The sequence below is a fragment of the Branchiostoma lanceolatum genome, chromosome 11 (assembly GCF_035083965.1).
Source record: "Branchiostoma lanceolatum isolate klBraLanc5 chromosome 11, klBraLanc5.hap2, whole genome shotgun sequence".
Lineage (NCBI taxonomy): Eukaryota > Metazoa > Chordata > Leptocardii > Amphioxiformes > Branchiostomatidae > Branchiostoma > Branchiostoma lanceolatum.
In genome coordinates this window covers 521,974-542,525 of record NC_089732.1, presented here as the reverse complement: position 1 = coordinate 542,525, position 20,552 = coordinate 521,974, and the positions used below count along the sequence as shown (strand labels likewise).

The 20,552-nt window shown below is 42.2% G+C and overlaps 4 protein-coding genes across 5 annotated transcripts; all 4 read left to right on the top strand.

Annotated features, from left to right (window-relative positions):
* Positions 1-283: 283 nt before the first annotated feature.
* Positions 284-19,636, top strand: LOC136444778 (small glutamine-rich tetratricopeptide repeat-containing protein alpha-like). 2 transcript variants are annotated; one of them, XM_066442520.1, is made up of 12 exons: positions 284-414; positions 1,575-1,682; positions 2,259-2,383; positions 3,068-3,185; positions 3,364-3,463; positions 3,971-4,075; positions 15,284-15,434; positions 15,801-15,935; positions 16,472-16,509; positions 17,022-17,126; positions 17,501-17,619; positions 18,062-19,636. In XM_066442520.1, the coding sequence occupies exons 2-12, from the start codon at positions 1,577-1,579 to the stop codon at positions 18,070-18,072; spliced, it is 1,113 nt and encodes a 370-aa protein (XP_066298617.1). In that variant the 5' UTR covers positions 284-414; positions 1,575-1,576; the 3' UTR covers positions 18,073-19,636. The 2 variants fall into 2 exon arrangements, with proteins under 2 accessions (XP_066298617.1, XP_066298618.1); XM_066442521.1 differs by lacking the exon at positions 17,022-17,126.
* LOC136444985 (tripartite motif-containing protein 3-like) lies at positions 4,958-8,035 on the top strand. The gene has a single exon (XM_066442816.1). The coding sequence runs from the start codon at positions 5,053-5,055 to the stop codon at positions 6,925-6,927; it is 1,875 nt and encodes a 624-aa protein (XP_066298913.1). The 5' UTR covers positions 4,958-5,052; the 3' UTR covers positions 6,928-8,035.
* LOC136444770 (tripartite motif-containing protein 3-like) lies at positions 8,125-11,080 on the top strand. The gene has a single exon (XM_066442508.1). The coding sequence runs from the start codon at positions 8,329-8,331 to the stop codon at positions 10,594-10,596; it is 2,268 nt and encodes a 755-aa protein (XP_066298605.1). The 5' UTR covers positions 8,125-8,328; the 3' UTR covers positions 10,597-11,080.
* Positions 11,886-13,700, top strand: LOC136444984 (tripartite motif-containing protein 3-like). The gene has a single exon (XM_066442815.1). It carries the CDS (start codon positions 11,886-11,888, stop codon positions 13,629-13,631), a length of 1,746 nt encoding a protein of 581 aa, XP_066298912.1. The 3' UTR covers positions 13,632-13,700.
* Positions 19,637-20,552: the final 916 nt, after the last annotated feature.

Sequence of the window (20,552 nt, the reverse complement as noted above, 5' to 3'; positions counted from 1 at the left end):
AGAAACCTTTATGCTGTTTTAATTATACATAAATTTCCCCCTGTATCATTAGTGAGTCTGTCCCACGTAGTTGTGGTGTCAAAGGTTATCCATATTTCTCAGGACCACTTAGCTCTCCGGAAAGTTACGCGATGAAATAATATACTGTCTTACCTTAATATACACGGAGATTTTGATTACGAATTGATATTAGATATTAGACACGTATTTACTAATAATTTGGTCCGTTTATGAGCAAAGAAGTGAAGGTCACTTATTTGTCCGCAGGAGGGTCTTGTCCCGTTCGGGAAGGCCACGTAAGTCAAACCATATCCAGCCGGGTGTTCACAGCAGGTTTGCACCGTTATCAAACATCGCCGCTTCTCTTCATAAACGTAAAAGTCGGGAAAACCGTGATATAAGGATAAACCTGAGGTAAGTGTGCTTCTCTGTACTTTGTTTCAACGACGTTCAATTTTTCTTTAGTTGTGAATTCCGGTTTAAATCTGCCCCCCTCCCCACTTTCTATACTCGGTGCATGCATGGATAATTTTACTTTTAGCCCACTTTTGTACAAACGTCTTTCATCAGCATCAAGACTTGTACACGTGGCTGTCAAAATTAGTATTTGATAGGAGACCGTCTAGTGTGTCATATCGTAATGCCGGATCACACAGGAATGTTCTAAGTCTCCCGACATGGGAGTGCATGTCGTCACCTGATATAACGTTATCAGCGGGCTGCTATCTGCTGAATGTTGCTCCGTGCTGGGCGGCACACATGTACATGCAGCTGATATAGAGACGTTTATAATCATGGACACCACAGATAGCTGGAACCTCATGTCACTTAGGGAGGGGCTGAAAAGGAAATTAGAGGAAATATTAGTGTCGATTATTGTTTTGCTATCTTGTCATTCGAGAAAGAGAGTGTTTCAAATTTAAACATCATATATATATATATATATATATATATATATATATATATATATATATATATATATATATATATATATATATATATATATATATATATATATATATATATATATATATATATATATATATATATATATATATATATATATATATATATATAACATATCCTATTCGTCAGTGACTGTCATGCTGATAATTGCAAAACTTAATTTTAGAAGGGATGTATCTGTCAGCATTTCCTATAACTTAACCCTTGTCCTGCTGGATTTCCAGAGCAAAAATATACCCCCACTGCTGAAGTGCACAGACACCTTTGAAACAAATGGTGCTAGTTCGATGTGCAACCCAACAATTGTCGGGCTCAGCAGGACTAGGGTGAAGTATAACAAAATGAAAGATACCGGGGTCACTGAATCTACGTGATTTTAGCCATGACTGCCAAAGGAGTTGCATGACAGTACTGAATGTTGCATGTGCGTTTGCTCATGTTTTACCAACAGGAATGGCCGACCTAAACTAGGGAAACATGTATTGTGTAATACAGTAGTGGTTAACACATGCATGTTTGTGTTACCACAGGAATGGCCGACCAGAACCTGGGGAACATGTAATTGTGTAATACAGTAGTGACTAAAACACATGTTTTTGTCATAACAGGAATGGCGGACCAGAACCTGGGGAAGATGGTTTTTGCCATCATCGACTTCCTGAACGACCAGCTGCACTCAGGACAGCTGTCTGGGGACGCTGCCGAGAGTTTAGAAGGTGGGAAAAAATCTATAACCTCAACTCTTATATATAGTTAGTTTAAAGTTAAAATCCTCCCACACCATTATTGATGTATAGGGCGGTGCCCATCTCCATTTCATAGCGCTGGGCCACACTGTGGTGCAATCACTGCAGCAGGGGGCTAGTCCACTGGCAGTGGAGTTTGTTTAACTTCCATACTGTTTCAGAAGTTATGTACCATTTTTATAAAGTCTTTGGTATGACTCAATGCGCCTCTTGTCCAGAGGAGTCCTACCTGGGGCTTGAACCCCAGTCCTTCTGGTCCAAGTAATTTGAACCAGATGTGGTTATATATATATATATATAAGAGTTGGGGGTGTCCCTGTGGTGCAGTGGTAATTCCACCAAGTTCCATGAGACAGCCCATGAAAAAAACTTATCTGTTTCATGGTAGCTATATGGGGTTGTCAGGAGTATAAAAATTGGGTATCACATGTTGAAAATCAGTCTCTCTCTTCAGTTATATGTTATATATGTAGCTGAAGCTTCTGAGGTTTGCTGTTTTGTGACAGACTCGTGTAACACTTATTCATATGAATTTCTGTTCCACAGTTGCGATCCAGTGTTTAGAGACGGCGTATGGCATAGAGTACAAGGACGGGGCGTGTGCAGCCAGGTTACACACAACACCTCCGCTGTACGAACTCTTCTCAACGCACCTTAACGGGCAAGGACAGGTAAGGATTACACACCTGTACGAACTATTTTTAACTCACCTTAACCGTGAGGATACACACCAAACCTCCGCTCTACGAACTCTTCTTAAGTCACCTTAACGGGCAAGGACAGGTAAGGATTACACACCTGTAAAACTATTCATAACTCACCTTAACCGTGAGATTACACACCAAACCTGCACTGTACGAATTCTTCTCAACGCACCTTAAGGACAGGTAATGATTATACACCTGTAGAAACTCTTCTTAACTCACTTTAAGGACAGGTGAGGGTACACACCAAATCTCTGCTGTACAAACTCTTTTTAACGCATCTTAAAGGGTAAGGACAGGTAAGGACCATATGGCCTCAGCAAGGTGGTTTCTTTGTTTTTAGAACAGTATGTGCTATATCTGTGACATTTTTGCTATATCTGTGACATTTTTGCTATATCTGTGACATTTTTGCTATATCTGTGACATTTTTGCTATATCTGTGACATTTTTGCTATATCTGTGACATTTTTGCTATATCTGTGACATTTTTCTTGGAAAAATTGTCATTGTCATCATTGTCATTGTCTAGAAGGTTCTGCACCTACAGTTGTACAAATGTCCTGTAGTTCCAGTCAGTCTTTCTTCAAACTACCCAAATGTTAAAGGCCCAACTTGTGAGACTCTGGTTCTTTGTCTCTGTTTCCATAGACAGACGGTGTGAGCCCCACAAGAGAACGCCCCCTACAGGTGAAGGAGGAAACTGCAGCTGTACCCGGTGTGTTATCAGAGGAGGACAAGGCCAAAGCCGAGCAGCTGAAAAATGAAGGTTGGTAAAATTTTTCTTACTGGAGAATCTGAGATGTTGCCCATTGAGCTTGTCATAATAAAGAACTTTGAACAACCATGAAGATGTGACTTTTAAGTTGGGGCCGATGGACATCTAAATGTACAGCAGTGCTATCACAGTTAAAACAAACAAGGAAAAAAAAACTCTCCCTCCCCAGGTAACGCTCACATGAAGGCGGAGAGGTATCAGCAGGCGGTGGACAGCTACACCAGCGCTATCACGGTCAACGGCAACAATGCGGTCTACTACTGTAACCGGTAGGTCAAGTCTGCTTCTTTTTGTGTGAATGAGAGAATGCATTGTTAAGATCAGGAAACTGGTGAAAAATAAACATTTATGTGACTGTCAGGTCCGAGATTGTTAACTGTCGGATTCGGCAGTTCTATCGGTAGTGATTCTGATTGGAGTCTGTAAGTTTTTCTGTGCCTGTGGATATTCGCTTTAAAGACCGAACTTTTCAACTTTCATTCGTGTCAATTTAGATCAATGGATTGACTTAAAACTCATGATCTATAAGTGGGAGACGACTCTAATACATTCCTAGCATCCTGATTGCCATCTCTTTCGATAGACTCTTTGATTCTGCCTGATTGCATCACTATCAGTATCAGATGGTGAATGTTTTATAGAAAGACTACTCCATGTATAGATGTGGGTGTGTGAGTAGAAGCTAAGTTTAGATTATGCCAATATTCATCAGTTTAACTCTTGGAACAGATAATCAACCACTTGTGTTTGTCCCCCCACCCCCCACCCCCTGCCAGAGCTGCAGCTTATAGCAAACTCCTGGACCACCAGAAGTCTCTAGAGGACTGTCAGAGGGCCGTGCAGATCGACCCAACGTACAGCAAGGCTTACGGACGGCTGGGGTAAGGACAGCTGCTTGTTTTGTTTGTTTGTTTGTTTGTTTGTTTGTTTGTTTCAGCCTTTATTTATTCATGATCCACGAAAAACAGCCAGCTGACTTCTTTTCGTTGAGGTCATGAGGAAAGAGGTAAAGGTCAGATAAAATATACCGGTAACAAAGATACAGTTCACATGATTGAAGATGATAGAAATACATAACTTCAGTAAGTTCAATAAACATAAACGTTTAAACGTTCAGTAAAGTGCAAGTTTAATACCAGACAGTAAGGTTTAATCCACTTACACTGGGAAGGACCTTACTCTTTTCTGTATGTGTGGTGGGTTCTTTAATGTGCTTAAGGCGTGGCTCTCCTCAAACACAGGACCTTTGGCTTAACGTCGTATCTATGGGTCCCTAACCAAAGCTAGGTGCTCATTTTTGAGTGATAAAATAGGTATAACTAGTATAGGTGCCTTTCCCAAGGGCACAGTATCGAGGCCTGCGAGGGGTTCAAGCCCTAAACATTCAGATGTTGAATATTGGTCAATAATCCAAACCACAGGAAAATCTTGCACCTGGTTCAGCAGCAACCTGCAGTATCCTATTAACATACAAACTGACAATTTACTCAAACCTGGCCAGGGGCTTACCGGGGAAGCCACCAACTTAATGCCAGATCATCCACGCTTGTACAGACACATACAGATTTTCATACTTTATTAAAACTGTTCCTGAACGGAACATCCTGCCTGGCCCGGTCATGTTGTCTCCCACAGCTGAGACTTTCCCCCCTGACTGGGTTATTTGGGGGTAAATCTAAGTTGAAGTATCTGTGCAAAAATGTCAGGCTAGCACATACTCGAGCTATAACACCTGCTCCAGGCGACGTCGGAAACCTGATCTGTAAACAATAAGCCAGTACAAACACCTGCTGTTCAGGCAAGGAGTGGAACTGAAACCTGAGACGACTGACCTTGCAGGTTCCAAAAGGACAACAAAATGGCGGCTACGCGGTCAAGCTTGGGGGAACAGATCTCGGAAGAACTGACCTGCAGCATCTGCCTGGAGCTGTTCACCAGGCCCAAGGTGCTGCCCTGTCAGCACACCTTCTGTCAGGACTGTCTACAGGTTCATTTGGGGGATAAGAAGTACTTGAAGTGTCCAAATTGTCGTCAGCAAGTCAAGCTGCGACGCCAGGGGGTTGCAGGTTTGCCAGACAACCACCTGGTTTCAAATCTGTGTGAGAGACTGCAGAAACAGGCTACACTGTCAGGGGAAACAAGGGAACAACCCCAGTCTGGAAACAGGTGCAGCTTTCACCCCTCTGAAGAAGTCAAGCTCTACTGTAAACAGTGTTGTGTACCAGTTTGTAACGAGTGTTTGGATGAGGCACACAGCGGTCATGTCATGATAACCCAGAAAAAAGCCTTAGAAGAAAGGAGGGCTCCAGTTCAGGCACTTGTTACTGAGGGGAGGAACATCTTGGAGACTTACTGCAGTTTCCTGAGAAATCTGAGGCAGAAAGAAAAATCACTGGATGAAGATAAGCAAAAGACAGACGACAGCATCGTTCAGGCCTACAACCAAGAAGTGCAGAAACTCGCTGAGAATAGAGACAATCTTTTGGCTAACATAGACAAAAATCACAAGAAAATCAAAGAGACGTTGCAGGAGGAAAGGGACAGAGTTCTGGTCGATGTGAGTGAATTGTCTGTCGCTTGTGATCGAGCAGAACAAGAAATGGAACAGGGAGGGGTCGAGTTTCTTAGTCAGGAAACCATAACAGAGGTGGTAGGAAAGTACAGAGGAAAAGCAGCACCAACTCCTGTACAAAGCAAGCCTGCTGTCTTCCAGCCCACAGACACCCCAGTGCCAGTATTGGGGCATGTGATCGTCCCTGAGTCTGTCTTATCTGTATCTGATGATGACGATGCAGAAAAGGACACAGGTCATCACCATGGTAACCAAAGTCAAGAGGTCCAGTCTCTTCCAGCAGCACCTGTATCTGTTGATGTAGAGGTCACACATGAACTTGAAGGTCACCAACAGACAGAAACAGTAACATTTGGTGGAAAGGGCACAGAAACAGGAACATTCTTTCATCCAACTAGTGTTGCTGTGTCAGATGAAGGAGAGATATTTATAGCAGACCACTACAATCAGAGGATCCAAGTCTTCACCCTGCAGGGAACATTTGTCCGACATTTTCTACTGTTTGGGTCCAATGGACAGAAGATGTACCCCCATGATGTGGCCCTGGACGGGGAGGGGAACCTGTGGGTGGTGGGAAACACAGAGTCTGCTGAGTTTGCTGTTCGGTACACCAAACGGGGCATGGAGCTAAGGATGACTGTTCTGCAAAAGACTGGGTGGTACAGAGGAGTTGCCGTGGACACCAAGAGGAACCACATCCTCATCACACAAACCACGAGAGACTGGGGGAACACACAAGGGGAAGTGCAGGTGTTCAGGCCAGACGGGACACTTGTGAAAACTGTGGGTCGGCAGCAGGGGATGAAGTACCCAAGGTGTATCACTGTGGGTGAGGAGGGGAACATTCTTGTGTCAGACAGTGAGAGTCACTGTGTCTACTCATACAAGGAGGACGGACAGTTTCTGTTCAAGTTTGGAGGTGAGGGAAGTGGTGAAGGTCAGCTTTGCAATCCTCAAGGCATCTGCACAGACAAGGCAGGTAACATCATTGTGGTAGACAGTGGAAACCATCATGTGGAGATGTTTGACAAGACAGGCTGGTTTCTTAAACACATCACTGAAGGCATGGAGTGTCCATGGGGTGTTGAAACGGCCATAGAAGGGCAGTTGGTAGTGACTGATCATGCCCAGCATACCGTTCATGTCATCCAATCCTACTGACCAGGAAGTTTCCATTTATTCTGTTTTAAAGAATAAGTACGGACAAGAAAAAAAAAAACCTGTTGGATAGACATAATTCTGAAGTTCGTAGAGCAATCACATAGATAAGAATCTGTAGTGATAGATTGAATATAAATCAGAAGACACCATAAGATTCCCTGTGACCAGAGGTTATTCTGTCCAAATGAGATTGAAGATGAACATCACTTTATCATGGATTATTAACAATGTGATGATAAATGCTCAAAGACGTTCAACCTTCTTTCTGCTTGCTCAACAGAACTTTATACATCCCGTCATATAGATCAATTCAGTTACATTCTAGAAGGCCCTTACTGTGTACAAATAGGTAAATATACCAAGGAATGTTAAGAACTTAGAACTACATGTAGTTAAGTATAAGTGATACGTCAGCCTCAAAATGAGGATTTCTTCATATACTTGTACGTAGGTAAATCATTTGTATCCCATTGTTTTTTATTTTGTATGTATAGTTGTAGAAGACCTTACAAAAGTTGCCGTACTTCTGTTGTGTCAATAAAGATTTCATCTAATTTTTTAAATTCTAATTTGGGGACTTCTTGTTTTGAGAAAACCACCACTCAATCTAATCAATAACACTGTACTACAGTCAGATATACGGCATCATGTACATATAAAAAAGTAAGTAGTAGTAGTGCAATTAGCCTAGAGTCCAGCCTTATTAGCTTTCCGTCGCTACCCAAGCTCCGCTCCTCGCCAATAATTGGCCGGCAGCGGAGCTTGGGTAGCGCAGCAGAGCTAGGGTAGCGGCCGGAAGCTAAATAGGATGGATTCCAGGCTAAGTGCAATAGCAGTGTCCAGTATTAGACTATACTGCTGTGCACACACCTGGGTCCATGTCACGGGTGGGCAGCAGTCAGCCAGTCTTCACACTGCGCTAACAAGCGGCTCTGTCCAGCTGGTCCAAGCTAGTGATGCTTCACACTGTGATGTCCCTTTTGACACACTCCATCCTGGTTTTCTTTAAGACTCAGAAAAAATGTATGACATGTAAGTTTATGAAAGTCACCCTGTAATCAGATAGCCTACATGTACATGCCCCTAGCAGCTACATTAAGTGGTAAGACCGCCTATACAGAAAATAGAAATAAATGCTGTAATTTGTGAACATGAGAATTATTTCAAGTATGTAGTAAAAGGAATTGGTTTTAGTCCATTAAGACTGGTTCTAGAATCTGCCTGGTGTAATCTATGTTGATTGGTCTAATCTCATTTAGATGTTCCTAGTGTTGGTAGGGTGTGATAACTAGAAGATAAGGTATATACAGGACATGAATAAAGTACATTTGTTTCAATCTGTTCTATGTAGGTTATAAACGTTACAAAGTTCAACTTGCACCAAGCCTTGGTTAAACCAGCATGGAAAGTCCGGCCCTCTTTATCATCATGCCCACAGATCTAGAAATTGTCCCCTTTCACCCCCAAATATTGCAATATTGGACTAGTCCAGAACAAACATATCATAATCTGGACTTTGACTTGGGGCGAGGCTGCCACATAATCATGGCCGCTGCACCGTCAAGTTTGGGGGAACAAATCCGTGAAGAACTGTCCTGCAGCATCTGCCTGGAGCTGTTCACCAGGCCCAAGGTGCTGCCCTGTCAGCACACCTTCTGTCAGGACTGTCTGCAGGACCTTGCAGGAAGGGAAGAGACCTTCCTGTGCCCTAACTGTTTTCGCAAGGTCGAGCTACCACCTCAGGGGGTCACGGGTTTGCCGGACAATCACCTGGTTACAAGTCTGTGTGAGAGGCTGCAAAACCAGGCTACACTGTCAGGGGAAACAAGGGAACAACCCCAGTCTGGAAACAGGTGCAGCTTTCACCCCTCTGAGGTGCTCAAACTCTACTGTAAACAATGTCACATACCAGTTTGTGACCACTGCATAGAGGGTGCCCATGATGGTCATGGTACAACAACCATTAAGAAAGCTGCTGAGGAAAGGATTTCTACAGTCCAGGCCTTGATCGATGAGGGGAAGAACATCTTAGACAACTACTGTGGTTTTCTCAAACGTCTGAGAAAGAAAGAAAAAACATTGAATGAACAGAAGCAAGAGACAGACAATAGCATCATTCAGGCCTACAACGTAGAAGTGCAGAAAGCTGCTGAGAAGAAAGACCATCTTTTGTTTGAAGCGGAAGAAAAATACAAGGAAGACAAAGAAGTGGTGCAAAAGGAAAGGGACAGAGTGTTGGCAGATGTGAATGAACTGTCTGCTACTTTTGATCAATTGGAACAAGCAATGGAGCAGGAAGGGGTCGACCCTCTTAGTCAGGAAACTATCCTAACAGAGGTGGTAGAAAAGTACAGAGAAAAACTAAAAAAAACAGCACTTTTAGAACCCCCGCCTGCTGTACAACCCCAGCCTGCTGTACAACCCCCGCCTGCTATACAACCCCCGCCTGCTATACAACCCCAGCCTGCTGTACAACCCCAGCCTGCTGTACAACCCCAGCCTGCTGTACAACCCCCGTCTGCTGTACAACCCCAGCCTGCTATACAACCCCAGCCTGCTGTACAACCCCAGCCTGCTGTACAACCCCAATCAGATGTACAACCCCGGCCTGATGTACAACCCCAGCCTTATGTACAACCCCAGCCTGCTGTACAACCCCAGCCTGCTGTCTTCTCATCAAAAGCTGTAGTGACTGCAGCAGGGATTCTCTTGATTGCGGTCTTATTATATAGCCCGTTGTACGGTCTGAATTATAAGACTGCAAGTAATGGAAGCCCTGCAACACTTACCAAGGCTACTCCAGAGCCAGTGTCAGAACCTGTGATGGCCCAATCTTTCCCCAAAACAATAGTTTTTGGTGGAGAGGGATCAGGAAATGGGCAGTTTGATGATCCATACAGTGTTACAGTGTCAGATGAAGGGGAGATCTTTGTAGCAGGCTGGTGGAACCAAAGAATCCAGGTCTTCACCCTGCAGGGAACATTTGTGAGACAGTTCCCGACAGTCATGTCAGGGGAAGAGAAGATGTACCCTCAGGATGTAGCTATGGACGGGGAGGGGAACCTGTGGGTGGTGGGGCAGACAGACTCTGATGGGTTTACTGTGCAGTATGACAAACAGGGCAGGGTGCAGAGGAAGTTTGACCTTAAGAAGACAGGGTGGGAGCGAGGAGTTGCCGTGGACACCAGGAGGAACCACATCCTCATCACACATACCACAAGAGACTGGGGGAACACACAAGGGGAAGTGCAGGTGTTCAGGCCAGATGGTACACTTGTGAGAACTGTGGGTCGGCAGCAGGGGATGAAACGTCCATGGTACATCACTGTGGACGGGGATGGGAACATTCTTGTGTCAGACTGGGGCAATGACTGTGTCTATGTGTACAACGAGGACGGACAGTTTCTGTTCCAGTTTGGAGGTTTGGGAAGTGGTGAAGGTCAGCTGAAGCTTCCCTTTGGCATCTGCACAGACAGGGCAGGTAACATCATCGTGGCAGACAGTAAAAACAAACGTGTGGAGATGTTTGACAAGACAGGCAGATTCCTCAAACACATCGCTACAGACACAACATTAAGGTGGCCATGGGGTGTTGCTGTGGGACCACAGGGACAACTGGTGGTGACTGACTGGGCGGAACACACCGTCCTCATCATCCAATCCTACTGAACAGCAACACAGCACCAACTGCTAATAAAACTTGTTTCATTGTAAAGTTCCCTGGCTGCATTGCAAGTGTACTTGGTTAAAGATTAAGTGAAAACAACAGCCAAAACAGAGACCTCATACCTCCATGAAATATTTTGATTGAATATGTAAATGACTTCCACATTTACATGATCAATATGCATGGTTATGTACCCCTTTAATTAACTCACACATGTCACAAGTATGAAATTCCCATTATTTACTACTTATTATTAGATGAAATATGACAGTAACATATAGTTGCAATCTCTAGAAATTTTGAGTCATACATGACTTTGTAAATATAGGTTAATTGTTTTTAGTCCAGATACTAGTACGATGAATGTCATGTATCATGCTATGTTACAATTGCCATTAGCTACAGAACCAAACTTGTGACCTATCAGATAGAATAGACTTTAGTCTTACAGCATTTTCAATGAATAGTTAAGACTTCCTCAAGACAATTGACTGGTAAGATTTTTTTGTGACCCTAAAGTGGTTGAACGGTGCATGTCTCCAGTATGTGTGAAGATTCTATGATAGAATCATATTTCAAAATGCAGGACTGCAGAAGTCAGTACTGATTAGTACCTCAAAGTAATAAGAATCAAAATTGATATCAACTACACCGTGGAGATAATGGAGCATTCAATAAACAATGTTAAACTTTGTGTTTAAAAAGTTTGTTAGTTGGAAACTTGTGATTGAAGAAATGGAAACAGTCACAGTAAGTTCTTTGCTAACAGAAATAAATAAATCTGTATGAAGTATCTATCTGTCTATAGTGTCTGATTGGTTAGATTATTCTCAGAAGGTAATGAGCTTACTCAGAGACATACGACCTTGGAACTGCAGTTCAAGGTCACAGTTCATTTCTCTGTTATATGCAGAGACAGAGAAAGGAATGACCCCAAAAGAGCACTATCTTGAAGATTGATCCAGAGGAAATATTTTGAGTCCTGCAGGCATTGATTTAAGATGGTCCTGCTACCTTAGCATGAGTGGCAAAATAAATCATGCAGTTTGGGTCACAGATCAGGCTCAGCTGTAAACTGCCCTGACGAGTGATCATGGGTGATCAGCTGTTCAGAAACCCTGCAGGCACAAGTTGGAGTTGTGCCAACCTTGCTAAGTGTAGCAAACATGGACCTGCCCTTTGTAAACATGTGCAAACAAAGAGCCAGGTGACACACCTGGTATTCAGAGGTGACGCAAGTGGTAAGGTGGCATTACTTAGCTGACGTCACAGGCTGGGAAAGTAGGAGAAAATGGCGGCTGGATCGTCAAGTTTGGGGGAACAAATCTCAGAAGAACTGACCTGCAGCATCTGCCTGGAGCTGTTCACCAGGCCCAAGGTGCTGCCCTGTCAGCACACCTTCTGTCAGGACTGTCTACAGGACCTTGCGAGTAGGCGAGTGCCCTTCCAGTGCCCAAACTGTCGTCAGGTGGTCAAGCTGCCACGACAGGGGGTCGCAGGTTTGCCTGACAGTCATATTGTGGCAAATATGTGCAACAAACTACAAAACCAGGCTAAACTGTCTGAGGATCCAAGGAAACAATCCCAGTCTGGAAACAGGTGCAGCTTTCACCCCTCTGAAGAAGTCAAATTCTACTGTAAACAGTGTAACATGCCAGTTTGTAATGAGTGTTTGGATGAAATGCACAGTGATCATGGCACAATAAGCCTGAAAAAGGCCTCAAGGGAAAGGAAGGCGCCGTTTCAAGCATTTATCAATGAGGGGAGGAACATCTTAGAATTCTACTGTGGATTTCTCAAAAGTCTGAGAGAGAAAGAAAAAACACTGGATGAAGAATACATGAAGAACAAAGAAGAGTTGCAAGAGGAAAGGGACAGAGTGTTAGCAGATGTGAGTGAACTGTCTGCTGCTTGTGATCGAGCAGAACAAGAAATCGAACAGGGAGGGGGCCAATATCTTGGCCAAGAAGTTTTTCTGACAGAAGTTGTAGGAAAGCACAGAGAAAAAGTATCATCAACTCCTGTACAAACCCAGCCCACGGACACCCCAGCGCCAGTACTGGGACATGTGACGGTCCCTGAGTTTGTCTCATCTGCACCCACATCTGATAATGTAGACAAGGCAGAAACAATAACATTTGGTCAGGAGGGATCAGAAGCAGGACAATTTAACCATCCGCAAGGTGTTACAGTGTCAGAGGAAGGGGAGATCTTTGTCGCAGACACAGGCAACCAGAGAATCCAAGTCTTCACCCTGCAGGGAACATTTGTCCGCCAGTTCCCAACATTCTTGCCTTTTTCCTTGTTTTATAAGTCATTCCTACAAGTTTATGTGATGTTCGTGTACCCGCAGGGTGTTGTCCGTGATGGGGAGGGCATGTGCCCACATGATGTGGCCCTGGACGGGGAGGGGAACTTGTGGGTGGTGGGGAACACAGAGTCTGCTGAGCTTCTTGTGCAGTTTGACAAACAGGGCAGGGTGCTGAGGAAGTTTGACTTTGTGAAGGTATGCATTAACAGACTTGTTAGTGTGGACACCTGGAGGAACCACATCCTCATCACACAATCCACAGAACACTTGGCCAAGGGTTTTTGGGAAGTGCATGTGTTCAGGTCAGATGGGCCACCTGTGAGAACTACACATATGGGAATGAAAAAGCCATCCTCCATAACTGTGGACGGGGATGGGAACATATTAGTTCTTGTTTTAGGCGCAGACAAAGACTGTGTCTACATGTACAATGAGTATGGACGGTTTCTGTTCAGGTTTGAAGGGGAGGGAAGTTGTTACAATGAGTCTGTGATGTCACATGGCAGATTCTGTACAGACAGGGCAGGTAACATCTTTGTGGCAAAATGTAGAGGCTACTCTGTACACCTGTTGGACAAGCAAGGAAAAGTCCTCAGACGCATGAATACAGACTCGTATATGATAGAACCCCAGGCCGTCGGTATGGGACCACAGGGACAGCTGGTGGTGACTGATTCATTCACAAACACTGTCCACATCATCTATCCCAACGAAACACCAATATAGATTCACTGTTAATTGATAATTGCACAAGGTACCAAGTAATAATTGTCGTCTACTGGACAGGTACTACATAATCTACATTTGTACCAGTAGTACTAGACTGTAAATGCATTTAAGTGTGCATTGTTTTCATTTCGTGCTAAGGGGAAAATGGGGTATTCGCGGTGGTTTGAAGTTTGCGGCAGCGTTATTGTCAAATACCGCTACTGTATTGGAAAAGCATCAAACCACTGCGAGCATATCAGCATTTACAGTATACTAATACATGCAGCTCAATACAAGATAGAGTGTAGTATGGGGTGAGAATGGGCTTTTACAATCATTGGAGGGATTTCTTTGATATATTTTCCTGTGTATATCATGCAGGGGTTGTTATGTGTCACATGTACTTAGATTTACTATTCAAGACATTATGAGATAAATCCTGGTATATAAGATGATAGCCTTGTGTATATAGTGAATCTGATATTGTTAACTTTACTGACAACAGACAAGGACAGAGACTTTTGAATAGTTTCCCACAGTTGTACTATCAGATTGTAGAAAATTGATGAATTAAGTGTGCACGATAGACTGTTATGAAGTGGTTATACTGTTCTCATGTGTGTGTGTATTTGGTAGTGGGTCTGCTATTCTCTTTATATATTACAGCTGAATATGCCTCAAATCATCATCATTTTGGAGGAATAAAAGTGCTTACAGATACTTGAAAATGTTGTGTAATCATTTAGGTCAAATAAAACTTAAAAGGTGGGAAGTGGACACGTTTAGCCAGAATAGGTGGTAATTTTCTCACTAATTGTCTCAACTAGCCCCTCTTACTTTCTTTCAACAAATAAACAAATAAATAAATAAACAAACAAACAAACATTAATTGATTTAGCTGAATTTATGTAATATTTATATTACTGAATGAAAGTGCCAGACAGCATTAGAACTGTTCCATCATGGTTATGAGTATGTTTCTCAGATGTTTAGATTTCCAGTTCACTCCAGCCTAGAAGTCAGCTTTCTTTCTACATGTACGTTCAGTGTTCTTCCGTGTGAAGAAAACTCTTTTATGTCCTGCAGTCCTGGTTATGCTTATAAGCTGGTGTGCTACACCTAATAGCGGTTTATACCGGCTATATAGATACAGACATGGGCTGGAAGTTGGCATCCATCGTATCCATATGTGTTGTAAGCTCTGTTGCGCAGTTGATGTGTAGTGCTGTGCATTGAAGTGGACCATTATCAAACAACATATCTATTCAGGGTTTTGGTATAAAACCTAGTTCTACCAGATCCTTCTTTAGTCACTGATGAAAGATAGTGGATGCTGTCTGAAACGTCTGACTGTTTCAAAATTTTATCCAGTTGCTTGAGTAACTATTTTTGGCGCATTATTAAGCAACCCTGTGTTTAACTCACACATACCATGCAGTACAATTAAGGGTTAATGACCCACCCTGAGGTGAATATGCTGTCATATAAAACAAGGCCTGGTTATTTACTATAACCACCGAATAAAGTCACTGAGCAAATCATGACCAGCACAACAAGGCTAAGGAGAGTTACCAGAAGGCTCTAGAGCTTGAACCTGATAATGTTATATGTACCTACTGTTTCTTGATGTTCATAACTACATGTAAACATTGCTTTTATTCCCATCCCAGAATGGCATACTCCAACCTGAGCCAGCATGACAAGGCTAAGGAGAGTTACCAGAAGGCTCTAGAGCTCGACCCTGACAACGTGACCTACCAGACCAACCTCAGACTCGCCGAGCAGAAGCTCAGGGAAATCAACCTAGGGGGCCCTGGCATGGTGAGGTCTTAAGATGATCATTACACATTATTGCTGACATTTAGATGGAGCTGGAATTAGGATTTTTAATACCCTTTTCCATCTTATTCCTGACATCATTAGCCTGTTAAAAACTAACTTTGAGCCAGTAAATTTCAATTAGTAACCTTTATCTGTGAAGGATTTGTCAGAAATTTGAAGATGGTTGTGGGGCCCAAGAAATTTCTACATCTTTTCTCTGTTTCTAAGAAAATCAGTTGGCTGTTGGGCGGTCAGCATGGTATGATAATTTCCAACAACGCTATATATTAGAATTTATTACCTTTTTTCTTATCACCAATATTACAATTTTATGATATATTATTATAATTGTGTTTTTCCATGCAGGGCGGACCTGGTCCAGGCCTTGGTGGAATGGGCGGTTTGCCAGGAGGCCTAGGGGGCCTTGGAGGCATGGGCGGAGGGGGGTTAGGAGGGATGGACCTAGGGGGTCTTCTGAACAACCCCATGCTGATGAACATGGTAGGTGTGGGGGGGGGGGCTGTTAAGAGAGGGGGTCTGTAAGAGGGGGATATAAGAGTGTAACAACCTGGTGTTTGTAGCATTGCTTGGAGATCCTTAGTTTCAAATCAAGTTGACATTCATGAGGTGTTTGAGGTTTGACATGCTTAATTCACTAGATACAAGATGGTCTTCTATACCAGGATCTCTCTCAATGGATTCTAGCAGCAAATTCAAGCACATGTCAACGTGTGACAACACCTGCTTTGTACACATAGGACGACAATATCACATACTAGACAATGTATAAAAGATGCGTAAATGTCAGAAATTCCACCAATAGTTGTAAAATTACATTTAATTTGACGTTCCATATTACATCTATAGTCTTTCGTAAAGTAGATATGTCTTGTATAATGGTTGTTGTTATGTAGCAGAAGATGTCATATGTTCTAACTTGTCTGTGTTCTACCCTCCCCCCATCCCGAACCCTAACCCTTGTAACTTGTACCATTGTTGTGCACTTAAAGCTCAAAGTTTGTATTTCTCGTCTCCAGGCGACACAGATGATGCAGAACCCCCAGATGCAGCAGATGTGAGTATAGCAGCAGGACGGGCCGCTACAAATGTATAGCAGCACGCCGGGCCGCTCTTAATGCAGTCATCGGTTCTTAGAACCTACACTGTAGCGTTTCACTGCAGGACAACAAGAAAAACTAGACCCATAATCTAGGGAGAATGAAAATAATGTTTCCAAGAAAGTAAACCAACAGTGAATAACAAATGAAAATCCAGCTTTTCTGGCAGTTATTCTTTCTCAAAACGTACACCACTAGTCTGGACGTATAGTGAGCATTTGTTTATTTAATCTGTTAAGTTCAAAAGATATGGGTAGCCCTTACAATAATTTTTGATTTCCAAGAAAGCCATGAAAACATAAACTGTAAGAAAAACTGTTACAGTATTACTGTTACTAGGCCCATTAGAGTTCATTTAAAAGGGAGGATAGTTGAAAAATCAAGTTTTCAGTCGTAATCTGAAAAAGGTACAAGAAAGTTTTTTCCTGATTTCTCCTAATTTCTTTCCTGATTTCCCTTTTGTTCACAGGTTGGGAAACATATTAGGCAGCGGCGGTGCACCTACCCAAGCCCCCTCATCAGGCGAGGCACCGGAGGGGCCAGAGGGCCTTAATATGTCAGAATTCTTACAAGCGTAGGTTTTTGTTTCATGAGATAAATGTTGGTGTGACGTCCGTGCCCCCGTGATTTGGCATTTCTATTCCTCAAGTCCTGTCTATGCTTTATTTTGTTCTTTTTACGTTCTTTTTTCTTTCAGTATCCTGTGACTCATAACAGGTTTTTGTGAAGTGAAGTGTTTCCTTTGCAGTAGACTCAGCTGAAATTTTGGGTACAAAACTAGAGAAAGAAAGTTTGTCTAGTAAAGACAGGCTCTTTGGCCCTCAGATAGCAGTTATAGCAAAATCTTAAGTGAGACTCAGCAAGACTGTTAAGTGTAAAACCAGAGCAAGAAACTGTACATTTTAGTGCATTCTTTGGTGATGTGTGTTTTTGCTGCACTTCCCCCAGCGGCCAGCAGATGGCGCAGCAGATCCAGCAGCAGAACCCCGACCTTGTGGAGCAGCTGAGGACACAGATGGGCCGAGACCCGCCCGACGGTAACCCGGACAACCCCGACGGGAAACCAGGTCAGGTTACACATTCAGATACTTTCTTTATGTATGTATTTATTTATGTATTGGTTCGGGACACACAGCCAGGGCTGCCCAACTAGCTTGTAGCTATTACAAAGGGCAGCCCTGCTGACAATGAAATTTTAACATTAACAGCATAACAAGCTATAACAATATTTTAAGTACCTGTACATTAAAAACTATTTCATAAAGGATTCAAAATAACAAGTTCAGATACTTCTGGATCAAAGTTGAACTGTAATTTCCAACACAAAAAATCAGACATGGCCTACTGTATATTTTTTTATCCATTTCAAGAAATTATAATTCAATACTGATTTTATATATATGTAAATTTATATATATGTATCAGTAATATAAAAATGTCAACTGATAATGATAGCAGCAACAGAAACATCCCAGAGTGATGAATTAATTTTGTGTTTCTCTGTTTCAGATGAGAAATGATGAAAACCAAGGAGAATGAAGCTGTGTAGTTAAGGATTTGATCAGTGCACCCTGATGGCACTTTAAGCCATTTAAGATGCAAAACTGGAGTTTTCTGCAGATTCAAGCTGAGGACATAACAGTTTAGCATAAAGGAAAGACAAAAATATTATAGGAAAGTCTATCACCCACCTAGGGATACAAATAGAAATGAAAACTAAAGTTTTATAAACTGTGTTTCAATTGGCCCCAATGTTTCTCTTGATGAAGTTAGACAAGACTTTCGAGTTGGCACAATTTGTTCAAGTTAGATAAAACTTTTTTTTTAGAACAATAGATACTCATTGTCAGCAAAGTAAAGATCTAAACAAAGTAATTTGTGATCTCAGAGATCTCTTGGCTTTAAAGCCATACAGGGTACTATATACTGGTGGTATCTCTCTATAACCTCCTAGGTGGTACAGAATAGACTGTTAACAAATAATCCAATGTGCTGCTCTTTTTGCTTGGAGACTTCAGCTCCCACCAGTACACAGGGTGCAATGCAAACCAGCTATCCGTGATGTCATTGCCGTCCTTGCAAAAGTTTGCTGATTTGAATATGACGAGTTTCACCTGGAATTACTCAAATTGATTAATTACTAAAAGCCTTTATATATAATTCTTCTCCTTGCTGCCTAACCCCGTAACCAATAGAGAACTGGAAGCCGAACAGCTACTTCAGTGTGCTAAAGGTTAGGATGAGCTAAGGCTACTCCAACAACATTTCTTGTTTCTTAACGCTCGTTCTCATTTAAATGTACACATTTTGTAATCTCCGTTACCGTTAGAAGTAAGACGTTCCTGACATTAAGATATGCCACAAATAAGGTACCAAACTGCCGTTCTTAAAAGCTAGAAGAGTTTTAAGTCGTCATAAAAACTACAGTTTGACATCTTATATGTGGCATATCCTAATGCCAGGAACGTCTTATTTCAATCGGTTACGGAGATTACAAAATATGTACATTCAAATGAGAACGAGCGTTAAACCTCCTTGCTCAGAAGTAGGTAAGAAAGATTATGACTTGTGAGAGCAGAGAGTTACTACATGCAGGATACTAATCCATCATTAATAGTAAGTCTGAATGTTAGGCTAGCCCACGAAACCAAGGCTTTGTCCAGTTAGCCTCGAGTTGTATTTATTTGGTTAGGAATGTATTTTATTTGGCTCTTTCACGTTTTTCATAATGGCCGAAGTGAGAAAAAAATGTCTTTCTGTCCAAGTAATTTGGAGCATAGTTAACAGTAGTAAGATGTTTTGCAGTCAGAAGCAAATGATAACGACTTGCTGGATGCAAAACGGATTTTCTTTTATAAATTTTGACTGCAAAGAAAATCAGTCTGCAAAACAATGTCAGAAGTTGCAAGGCAAATAAAACTAGGAAATGAACGTCGTTGTTGCTAAACTTTGAGTGTCGTTATTAATTAGGGAGCTATACTGCTTGATTCAGCGTCAATTTGATCCGGTTTTACCCCTAAAGGGGTTTTGATAGACCAGATTGTGTTAACTTGTTCGGACCCCAATAAAAGATGTTTCAGCGGACTTGTGACCTCGGCTCTTCTTACTGTGATATCATGTTACACTCACATCCATGTAACAATTTAATTTCAATTTGATTTTTTTAACCAGAGTACATCTCAGATCTACAGGTTTTTCAGATATCCCTAGGCACAAACAGTAAAAAATACAATCAGGGAAAGAAAAACACAAGTATATACAAATAACGTTACATGTACAGACGTATTGAACCGTAATAACAGTATCTCAACCTAGTCCAGTCAGTTCTCAATTCCAGTTCCGCTACAGTCTGTTTTTAAACGCTGACGGTGTTGTAATGTACCGTTGATCCACAGTAATAGTATAAAAACAATAACTTGAAAAAGAAAACAGCCGGGAGGAGTCTGCATCGGAGGCTACAACAGACCACATCGTCTCTCGGATATATATATATACGTGTTTGAAGAGAGCCACACCTCGAGTACAAATAGTTTCGTGGACCCCACGGTCAGATTCCGGTTTTCCTTCCTGCCGTTTGACTTCATGTTGCGAAATTTTTGCATAGAAATGTTTGAGAAGAAAGAAAATAAATTGGCGTAGAGTAAGGAATGCAGTGTGCGAGCATATTAGGACGTAGACATTTACAATTATTCAACCATAAACTAGTAACCATAGTTGCCAGCAGCAATCGTGTAAATATTTCCTGAAGCATTTATAGAAAATTCAAAATCTCTTCTGTCATCACAGATGGAGGCAGATTATTTTCATATCATTTGTTTATTTTCGTCAGTAACTCAGAGTCATAGAATTAAAACAATGAAGACATGCGTACACAAAAGTTGACTAAACACACATTGTATGAGGGCATTATGTTTCAGTTCTGTGGTGAACAAACATTGTACGGCAGTTGCGTGATAATAATGCGAATTCAAAGCTGTTATTTTTCATGGGCTACTGACAC